This window comes from Vigna radiata, chromosome 5, assembly GCF_000741045.1.
Source record: "Vigna radiata var. radiata cultivar VC1973A chromosome 5, Vradiata_ver6, whole genome shotgun sequence".
In the NCBI taxonomy this organism is placed as follows: Eukaryota; Viridiplantae; Streptophyta; class Magnoliopsida; order Fabales; family Fabaceae; genus Vigna; species Vigna radiata.
In genome coordinates, this window is record NC_028355.1 from 35,433,954 (window position 1) to 35,445,518 (window position 11,565).

Sequence of the window (11,565 nt, forward strand, 5' to 3'; positions counted from 1 at the left end):
AGTAGTAGTGAACAGACACCTCAGGTGTCACGTGACTTTATTAGTTTTTATTATTTTTAAAATAAAATTAGTTTATAGAACCAGTCCTTACTGTTCCGTTTTTATTGGTTAGTTAGGATAGAACGTGGTTTTGTTTACCACAAAATATGCAGATACATTTCATTTAGTTTTTCACTCTGTTATTTTTCTGGGCTTATATAAGTCACGCTCAATGCATTAATAAAACAGAGTGTGTTGTTTCCTTCAAGAGTGGGCATTTTTACTGCATTTAACAATTGGTATCAGAGCTCCAAAAGGGGCCTGATACAGGAGTGAGAGTGTAAGGAGTGGAAACACTGTGAGTGTGAAAGTGCAGACAGTGTTGTGAGAGTGTGAGAAGTGGAAACACTGTGAGTGTGAAAGTGCAGACAGTGAACCAGCCATGTCGTCTGAAAAGTTTGCTCAGCCAACCATTCCAAAGTTTGATGGCCATTATGATTTTTGGTCCATGACAATGGAGAATTTCCTAAGGAGTAAGGAAATGTGGCACCTTATTGAAGAAGGTATTCCAGTCTTTGTACCTGGAACTACATTGACAGAGGCGCAACAGAAGATCATTGAAGAAGCTAAGCTCAAGGACTTGAAAGTCAAGAATTTCTTGTTTCAAGCTATTGACAGAGAAATTCTTGAAACTATTATTAATAAATCAACTTCAAAAGAAATATGGAGCTCCATGCAGACAAAATATCAAGGGTCCACGCGAGTAAAAAGAACAAACCTTCAAGCACTAAGAAGAGAGTTTGAATTACACACTATGAAAGAAGGAGAATCAGTTGACAACTACATAGGTAGACTTCTCCATGTAGTTACCAAAATGAAACCAAATGGTGAAGAAATGAAAGAGAGCACCATTGTCAGCAAAATACTCAGATCTTTGACATCGAAATTCAACTATGTTGTATGTTCGATAGAAGAGTCAAATGATTTGGATGTTTTAACCATAGATGAACTACACGGCAGTCTTTTGGTCCATGAACAGCGCATGCAAGACTTTCAAATAGAAGAACACGTTCTAAAGGTCACACATACAAATGACAGTGGATCTTCTAGGGGCAGGGGCAACAGAGGTGCATTTAGAGGAGGAGGCCGCAACAGAGCAGGACGTGGAAGAGGTAGACAGTCACTGAATAAATCACTCATTGAGTGCTTTAAATGTCACAGGCTGGGTCACTTCCAATATGAGTGTCCAGATTGGGAAAGACGGGCTCATTATGCAGAACTTGATGAAGAAGACGAAGAACTTCTATTAGTGGCATATGAAGAACTTCATCACACCACACATGAGGACGTATGGTTTCTAGATTCTGGCTGCAGCAACCATATGACGGGAAGCAAGGAATGGTTTTCTGATTTTGAGGAAGGACTATGTAAAACTGTGAAACTCGGAAATAATACAACAATGAAAGTAGTTGGAAAAGGATGTATCCGAGTAAAAATACATGGTTTTACTCAAGTAATATCAGATGTTTATCTCGTCCCAGAGTTGAAGAATAATTTACTCAGTTTAGGCCAACTTCAAGAGAAGGGTTTATCCATCTTAATCCAGCACGGCAGCTGTAAGATATTCCATCCAGAGAAGGGTTTGATTATACACTCTAAAATGAAGAGTAATAGAATGTTTTACGTGACAGCATGTGCAGCACCCAAAGAGTCAATGTGTATGCAAACGAATAGCAGTTTCGATCAAGAAACACATCTATGGCACTGTCGTTTTTGTCATCTTAGCTATGGAGGGTTAAACACACTTGCAAGCAAAGAGATGGTCACAGGACTTCCACCACTAAAATTCCAAAACAGAATTTGTGAAACATGTCTGATTGGCAAACAACAAAGGGAGCCAATACCAAAGAAATGCTTATGGAGAGCTTCAAAACAACTTCAGCTCATTCATGCTGACATTTGCGGTCCTATCACACCATCCTCGAATAGCAACAAGAGGTACATATTAACCTTTATTGATGATTTTTCTCGCAAAACTTGGATCTATTTTTTGCAAGAAAAATCTGAGGCGTTGACTATGTTCAAAAGATTCAAAGCAAGTGTTGAAAAGGAAGCCGATATGTGCATCACGTGTCTAAGGACCAATCGAGGAGGTGAATTTACATCAATGGAGTTTGAAGAATTTTGCAAAACTCAAGGAATTTCTAAACAATTAACTGCTGCCTACACGCCTCAGCAAAACGGAGTTGCTGAACGGAAGAACAAGACAATCATGAATGCAGTACGGGCAACACTGAATGGGAAACAAGTTCCTAAAGCGTTTTGGCCTGAAGCAGCTAGATGGTGTGTGCATGTACAAAATAGAAGTCCAACTTCAGCAGTGGAACAGAAAACTCTCGAAGAAGTCTGGTGTGGTGAAAAGCCAAGAGTAGATTATTTTCGAGTCTTTGGTTGTATAGCTCATGCTCACATACCCAATCAAAAGCGAAGCAAGCTCGACGACAAAAGTAAGCGCTGCGTGTTCTTGGGCATTAGTGATGAATCCAAAGCTTACAAATTGTTTGATCCTTTAACAAAGAAAGTCATCATAAGTCGAGATGTCATCTTTGAAGAAGACAAAAGTTGGGACTGGAAAGGATCAAAAGCAAAGTCAAGCACTGATGTTCTGGACTGGGATGAACAAATGTTTGAAGCTAGAAGAGAAGATTCAAGATCTGCACAACAGGAAGAAAATGGGAGTATCACGATCGGAGTATCCTCGAGCGATCCAAATGACAACTCAAATGAAACTAATCTTCCACTAGAAGAGGACGTTGATGAACATGCAACACAAGTCCAAGGGAGGGCAACACGACAGAGAAGAGAACCAGTTTGGATGGCAGATTACACCCATTTTTCTGAAGAAGTTGATCTCATGGCATTAATGTTGGCTGAACATGGAGGTGATCCTCTTTCCTACAAGGAAGCTTCTCAAAGTATAAAATGGAGAGAAGCAATGAATGCAGAGATCCAAGCAATTGAGAGAAACAAAACATGGGAACTCACTGATGCTCCAAAAGGAATCACACCTATTGGGGTCAAATGGGTTTTTAAAACAAAACTCAATGAACATGGGAATATTGAGAAACACAAGGCTCGGTTGGTAGCAAAAGGGTACTCATAGCAGTATGGCGTGGATTACACTGAAGTTTTTGCTCCCGTAGCAAGGCTTGATACCGTACGAGTACTATTAGCCATAGCAGCCCAACATAAATGGGAGGTATTTCAACTAGATGTCAAAAGTGGATTTCTTCATGGTGAGCTCAAAGAAGAAGTGTACATACAACAACCCGAAGGTTTTGTTAAGAAAGGCAAAGAAGATAAAGTATATAGATTGAGAAAGGCATTATATGGTCTTAAACAAGCTCCAAGAGCTTGGTACAGCAGAATTGAGGCATACTTTATCAAAGAACATTTTGAAAAATGTCCCAGTGAGCACACCTTGTTTACCAAGAAAAGTGGAGACAATATCCTAATAGTTAGTCTTTATGTAGATGATTTGATTTATACTGGAAGTGATAGAAGCATGTGTGAACAATTTAAAGGCTCAATGATGCTGGAGTTTGATATGACAGACTTGGGAAGAATGAGATACTTTCTCGGCATAGAAGTAATTCAGAGTGAAGCTGGTTTCTTTATTTGTCAGCGTAGATATGCTCAAACAATATTGGCACGATTCAACATGGCAGATTGCAATTCAGTAAGAAATCCTATTGTTCCTGGGACAAATCTATCAAAAGATGAGGAAGGCACTAGAGTGGATGCCATGCAGTATAGACAAGCAGTAGGTTGCCTCATGTACTTAACTGTAACTCGCCCAGACTTAATGTTTGGAGTAAGTTTGATCAGCAGGTTTATGGCAGATCCAAAAGAGTCACACTGGTCAGCAATAAAACGACTTCTGCGATATATAAAAGGGACCACAGAGTATGGGATTTTTTATAAAACAAAAACAAGAAACACGAGTCTTATAGCCTATACGGATAGCAATTACGCAGGGGATCTGGATGATCGCAGAAGCACCTCAGGTCTAGTATTGAAGATTGGATCTGGAGCTATATCATGGGCCTCCAAGAAGCAGCCTATTGTCAGTTTATCCACCACGGAAGCGGAATATATTGCTGCAGCTTCTTGTGCTTGCCAATGTATTTGGATAAGAAGAATTCTAGATCAGCTTGGAACAGAAGAACAAGAAGCAACCAGCACAATTATACTTTGTGACAACAGCTCTACCATTCAACTGTCTAAGAACCCAGTCTTTCATGGGAAAAGCAAACACATTGCAGTGAGATTCCATTTTCTCAGAGATCTAGTAAGGGATGAAGTTGTGAAGTTAAGTTATTGCAAATCAGAAGATCAAGTTGCAGACATCATGACAAAGCCAATGAAACTTGACAGGTTTGAGAAGCTTCGAGACATGCTTGGAGTAATGAGAGTCGGTGAAATAAGCTAGTTGCGTGTGCATCTAGCTTAAGGGAGGGATTGTCACGTGACTTTATTAGTTTTTATTATTTTTAAAATAAAACTGGTTTATAGAACCAGTCCTTACTGTTCCGCTTTTATTGGTTAGTTAGGATAGAACGTGGTTTTGTTTACCACAAAATATGCAGATACATTTCATTCAGTTTTTCACTCTGTTATTTTCCTGGGCTTATATAAGCCACGCTCAATGCATTAATAAAACAGAGTGTGTTGTTTCCTTCAAGAGTGAGCATTTTTACTGCATTTAACATCAGGAAATGTTGGAATTGGAGGTAAATTCACGTCCAAGATCCCATCAAGGATATGAACAACCTGACCCATGGTTGGCCGGTGAATCTCATTGTCTTGGATGCACCAGGAAGCAACGGTTGCCATTCGAGTGACCTCCTCGGCGTCAGCATTTTGTTCCAAACAAGGATCCAAAAGGCTAAGAACATTGCCACCCCGGGCAACTATGTTTGCTGCCCTGGTAGGAAAGAACCTAAATTGGCCATCTTCAGAGTCATATAGCTCATAAGAGTTCCTCCTACCTGACACAAGCTCAAAAAGAATCATTCCATAGCTGTACACGTCGGCTTTGGCAGTGATAGGCACCCCAGAAATCCATTCTGGAGAAAGATAGCTTTTTGTTCCTCTAATTGTTGCGAGGACCCTGCTGAAATCCCTTCCGACAAGCTTAGCCAGGCCAAAGTCTGCAATCTTGGGACAAAAATCAGCATCTAAGAGAATGTTCTCAGGCTTTACGTCACAGTGTATAATACAGTCTCTGCATTTCTCATGAAGGTATGCCAATCCCCTTGCTATTCCCAAAGCAATTTCGTATCTCGTTTTCCAGTCCAATACCACGAAGTTCTTGTTCTGGAACAAATGGAAATCCAAGGAGCCATTTGGCATGTATTCATAAACTAGCAGCCTTTTGGTGCCTTCAGAGCAGAACCCATGGAGCCTGACAAGATTAACATGTTGTATTGTCCTTATTGTCCGAACTTCTGTTTGGAACTGTTTCTCTCTTTGGCTAAAACTTTCCAACTTCTTCACTGCTACCACACTGGAATCATCCAACGTTCCTTTGAAAACAAAACCAAACCCTCCTCCCCCCAATTTCTCAGAGAAATTCCTCGTTGCATCTTGCAAATCTCTATATCCATATGCCACCAACGAACCCTCCGCAGCCTTTCTTGATGCCATCATTCTCTTCCTTCGCCAAAGAATGATGGCCACGAGAACCCCAATGCCAACAACCACTACCACAACCACACCGATAATCGTTCCCTTGCTGCTTTTATCATCATGTAACTCAGATGCTGCAAGTTTGAGATACAAAGTTTCTCCACTACTATCATCTGAAGACAACTGTTGCACATTCAGAAGGTTGCCGACCCAAATTGAACACCCGTTACTGTCATATGCATAAGCTGCGCAGGAGCAGATGCTCAAGCAAATTGATTCACATTCTCCTGCATTCCCTGATCCCACAAATTGTGCATCTTTAGGCAATACCACGTTGGAAATTACTAGGAACCCGTACTTATCCCTGTTGGAGGCATTGGAATTCTCGCATTGCAGCTCTGTTTTCCTCTGGCACCCTCCTGAGTAATCCTCCAGGTTCCAATCAGACTGTGACTTGGGTTCAAATCCCCCCAAGCAATTACAAGGCCCCATCATTGACATCTCAGTGCAACTCCCAAACGCACCGCAAAAGGCATATACGTCACATTTATCTCTCGGCTGTGTCCAAAACAAGTTCCACTGCTGAGTAGTCTCCAACCATGTGAGTTGCTTGATCTGTCCCGTGACATCTATCAATAACCGAGATAATATGGAAGAGTTATACAAGGAGTAAGTGAAATAGCTCTCATTCTCGTTCGACACAAACGAGAAATTGAAGATATAATTCAACCTCATCTCTGGAACCAAACTGAAAATGCGTCCATTCCAAGGGCCACTTGTCCAATACTGTTCAGTCTTGTTCCGAGTAATCAAATAAGCAGTGGAGCCTTCAGGGTCTAGTTCTAGAGAGAAGAGACCCGTAGCAGGATCCTCGGTGTTCTTCCAAGAAGTGAGGTATTGTGGTTTCTTTGTTTTATGGTCGAGTTTAATTTTGCCACCCGGAAGGAACGTGTCCGTGGGGTGATCAAAACTCTGCCACAAAGGCTCCGAAGCATTATCATTAGGCCTATCTCTTAACACGAGATTCCCGGAATCTAGTAGAACAGCTTCCACGACAGAACCTGACCTGGGAGAACCCGTGTTTGTTGACCAAACTTGATTAGAAGACCCATCTAAGAGAACCAAATTACCACCTGATATTGTTAATGTGGCAGTGTTCTTATGTGAGACATGGTTGTCTCTATTTGCCACCCAAACTATTGTTTTTGTGGTGACCTTTTTGTACCATATGCCTATATAGTAGTTAGAGGAATTACCTGGCTTGAAGAAACCCAGTTCAAAGACGCCACCTTCGGAGACGAGAGTTTGATCACCAGTGAGTTTTTTATCAGCAGAAAGGGTTGTGATTGCAGCAAGAGAACGATGAGTGAACAAAGAAAAGAACAGAACCAGAATACAAAGACAGAACCTTGAGTTTCTCATATTGTAAGTCCCACTGAGCAATTGCAGCGCGCAAATAAACAAATCGCGATAATAGAAAGAAATTCCAACTTCTGTTGGAACGAGTGAGACTAGTAAGAACAAACACAAACACCACTGTTCTGTTCTGACTTTTCAATAATATGATACTTAGAACTGTCGTCCTTCTGAACACGTTTGTCAGTGGTCAACACTCACCGATTTTTCTAAATAATTTATATATAATATTCTAAAAAAATATATCTTCATGAAAAATATAGTTATTTGTAATTGTTTTTGGTGTAATTTTTAATTACATATTTTTTATTTTTTATTTAATTAGAACAACATATTTTTTTAATAAGACATGATTATATTATTTTATTTTTTGATTAGAGAATTATTATTTAATAAAATATACAATCTTACAGTTTTTTCGAAGTAATTTTCCAATTTTTCAACTCAAAAATAGTTATACAACTTTTCAACTTTTATCATTATAAAATTATTTAGTTTTATTTTTTAAATCATAATATTTAAATAAATATGACATGCATGTCCATTTACAAATATCTTTTAGCTAATAATATATTACGTAGATAAAAATGTAAATTATACTGTTGGTGTTATATGAGAAACTTCCATAAATTTTTAAGAAAGTTAAAATTAATTTTTATATAAATTGATTTTTAATTTTATATAAAGTTAAAAAATAATTTTAAATATTTTAATATAATTAAATTATGTATTTAAATTAATCTAAAGTACAAATTTTACTAATAAAAAGTGGGAGGAATTAATTAGCCTAACAGTCACTAAATGGTTGATCATGAATTTGGGCCTGACCTCGAGTTTTGTTAGAACGAAGCCCAGTTGTTTTTTTTTTTTATTATTATTATTGATATCAGTTGTTTCTGCTTCACCGTTTCGAGCTTGCCTTGCTGGTTCAGCGTAGCGCTAAAGAGGACCGTCGTATGAACTTGTTAAACCAGGTTAGTGATCGTTCCACTTTTTCACGGGTCTGGTCTTCCTCTCTCACTTGTATCTGTATCTCGAGCTCTCACTGTGGACTGTACACGTAGTTTTACTCTATTATTTGATGGGGGATTTTAACCCGATGATTATTCCTAGGTTGTGATTAACCTGTTTGATTCCTAGTTCAGTATGTGTTTCATATTTCTATCAATCATTAAAATGAACATTGCATTGTTGTTTTTTGAAAATCCTTGCGGTTTTTGATATGTTGATTCAACATTAGCAGAAGGAACAGGATGTTACATTGTGGATTGCAGCATGTACTATTCTCTCTGCAACTTAGCCTAATGATGCTAGTGGTGAGTAGGTTTCAACTTTCAAGGTTTCAATGAATCCTACGCCAAAGTTAGCCTAGGAAATTCCAGTTCGTCTTCTGTATGTACTTTGTAGCACATTAGATTGAATGTATGGTGGAATTAGAGATGATTGCATTAATTTTCCTCCCTTTTCTGTTGTCTATAAAATTTTATGCATTTTATATGTTTAGCAGCGTAATTTTTAACCTTGAACAATATTTATACATAGATCCTTTTAGTCGATACATAAGTCAGATTTAACGTGATATTTAGGAAACGTGCCCTTGTTTTCTAGGTCAACGAGAATTTTAGTTTTATTAAGGTGGTTGGTTGGGCTGGAATGGTGTTGCTTTCGTGGTTGAAGCTATAGGCCTGTCACCTGACTAGTCTGTTATTAATCTTTTCATTGTATATTTGATGTCTAATTCACAAATAAACATCAAGCAGGATGCGCTCGTTACTGTTGGCAGCTACCATCACAAAAATTTCTGTCAAAAGGATGAAAAGAAGATGTAAAAAAAGAAACTTGTCAAAGAAATGCTATGAAGATTTGTCAAGTATCCCTTCATTGTTGTTGGAAACTATCAGGAGAAGATATAGTCCCAAATGCAGTAAAAAAATACGCAAAAGAAAAAGAGAACTGGAAAAGGAATGTTATGCAGATTGGTCTAGTCTCCCCCGTGGTATACTTGAAATGATTGCTGAAAAACTGACCTTTATCGATTGCTTATCGATCAGCAAAGTCTGTATGAGTTGGAATGTTATTCTTGGAGAAGAACTTCCTAGTTGGCAAAGGCATGGATTTCCTTGTCTCTTGGTGTCAGGTCAGCAGAACAAAGAGACTAGAACTTGTATCAGTATATTGGAGGATCGGGTTTGGGAGTTGGAGTTAGCAGATGCATGTGGGAAGTATTGTTGGGGATCATTTCGTGGCTGGTTGATTATGGTAAAAAGTCTGGACTATTTCTACCTTGAAGTTAACTTGTTGAATCCATTTTCAGGAAGCCAATTTACTCTCCCTTCAGTGTGGAACTTTTATCACAAGATAGTGCCCTCTGGGCTTCCTTCTGAGAATAACTTTGTTTGCATGCTTCTACACAGCCAGTGCCGTGAGTTAGCCTTTTGGGTCACAGGAGCAAATTCATGGTGTAAATACAATAAACTAACAGGTGAGCCATTTGAGGATGCTGTATTTTGTAATGGAAGTTTTTATCTCCTGGCAGATGGATTTAATGTATGGCAAATTGATGTTCAAAGTATCTACACCAACATTAACAAAGGTAATGATGATTTTGGAACACTTGCTGAGATAGAAACACGCTTTCATGAAGTAAAAAGGCCTGAGATGTTTGAGTTACAAGAAAGGAGAATATTGCAGAATCGTCATTCCAATCAAATTTTAAGGTATCTTGTGGAGTCCTACGGGGAGCTTTTGCTAGTTTGTAGATATTTTAGTCCGAACCAACATGCGGTGTTTGAGACCCAAAAATTTGATGTGTTTGCATTGGACTTTTGTCAGTTATCATGGAAGAAGGTTGAGGATTTGGGGGATCAAATGATATTTTTGGGGAAATGTTGTTCAACATCCTTCTCTGCGAAGGAACTTGGAGTTGGAATTAGAAATAGCATTTACTTCTGCAATGATCCAACTATTCCTTGGTGGAATGAATGGGACTCTGATCATTTAAAAGGTATATCGAGCCGTTTAGGATTCAGCATGACCAACGTAAACAACTGGGGCATTTTCACTCTTGGCAACGAGGAAGGTGAACCCTTTTGCTTCCATGGTGATATAGCCAGTTGGGCACACACCTGGTTCACTGTTCCTTCATGGTGGTGCTATAGAAATATTCCTTCAATAAGAAGGAATTAATATCGATCCCGAATATTGCAAGCAACCAAACATGTGTTGTGGACAAATTGCCTGTATTTTGCATGTGTATATAACGATATTTTAGAATGCTCGAGAATTGTTGAAGATCTCATATGGCTTTTTTTTATTGTTCGAAACTTGTTAACTTGGAAGATGTTTGGTGAATATGTTTTTTTTTTAGTAATTTTAATCTCTTGATTCATAATTCATTAACCATAATTAAAGCAATTTTAAACAATTAAATTGAAACATTTTTCTAAACAATTAAAGAGCCTTAAGGTATAATTGGGATCTGTTTTGTGCATTCAATCTCTCGCCCATAAAATTATAAAGGAGATATTTGGCGGTGGTTTATCTTCTGTCACGTTAAATTTAGTTTTTGATATTCACGGCAGGAAATGATTATTATATGTACTGATTTTGTTACAACCGGATTATCCATAAAAAAAAGGGTCAGATTGGTTAGTTTACAAATTTAAGAACGAGTTAATTTTTATAATCTGATTTTCGAGTCGTGGGTTTGTTAGGCTGAAATGAGTTTATGTTGAATTATAGGACGGATTGTCGAGTTCATGGTAAGTTGAGGTCAGTTTATCAAACTAGATTTGAATAATTTATCTCTTATTTGAATATAACATTATTATTATGAGATTGTTACATATGAAGTCTAGTTCCTTACTTTTAAGTTTTTTAATGTCGAACCATCGAGTTATCCTATCGAATTGTCTTGAATATCGTTGCGGATAAGACTGAGTTCTTTACATTTTAATGATCTCAAATTGTTAGATTGACTTATCAAATTGTGATTGTCGAGTTATCGGACTTGGTTACAGGGTTGAAGAAGTCATCTTAACCAACTTTTTTGACTAACCAGTCAAGCTGGCCCATCTAGTTCAATTTTTTTTTGTCACTCCTAATTTTTTTGAAACGTTGTAATTTTCATCTTAATAGAATAAACTAATTAAAAAACAATAAGACAAACTATTGTGTGTGCAATATAATTGTAAATTTTGATATATTATAAAGATATTCTATTAATTAATGTCTTCTAAACTTAATTAGTAGTGTAAAATTGACACTTTATAGGCCAACTCACCAATAAAATAGGTTGATTGTTATTTTGAGCTTAATTTACTTACTTTGTTTAACTTTAACCACTTGAGGCATGGTAACCTTTTCTCTTACACTTTTATTTTTTCTTGATATTTTCAAATTTTTTTTCTGTTTTACTGCCATGAATTAATTACATTTTATTAAAAATCAATTATAAGTGTCAAATTGGATTCCAACTTT

General features: G+C 37.7%; 1 protein-coding gene across 1 annotated transcript; it reads right to left on the reverse strand.

Moving 5' to 3' along the window:
• Window positions 1-4,719: 4,719 nt before the first annotated feature.
• Window positions 4,720-9,235, reverse strand: LOC106760674 (G-type lectin S-receptor-like serine/threonine-protein kinase At2g19130). Its single transcript, XM_014644083.2, has 2 exons — window positions 8,901-9,235; window positions 4,720-7,036 (listed from the first exon to the last, which is right to left on the reverse strand). The coding sequence occupies exons 1-2, from the start codon at window positions 8,966-8,968 to the stop codon at window positions 4,720-4,722; spliced, it is 2,385 nt and encodes a 794-aa protein (XP_014499569.1). The 5' UTR covers window positions 8,969-9,235.
• Window positions 9,236-11,565: the final 2,330 nt, after the last annotated feature.

Coding starts and splice junctions, on each gene's coding strand:
- LOC106760674 (XM_014644083.2), bottom strand. CDS start 8,968: ATGAAGGGATACTTGACAAATCTTCATAGCATTTCTTTGACAAGTTTC. Junction 7,037..8,900: donor TTTTTTTACATCTTCTTTTC/ATCCTTTTGACA, acceptor TTCTTTGTTCAC/TCATCGTTCTCTTGCTGCAA.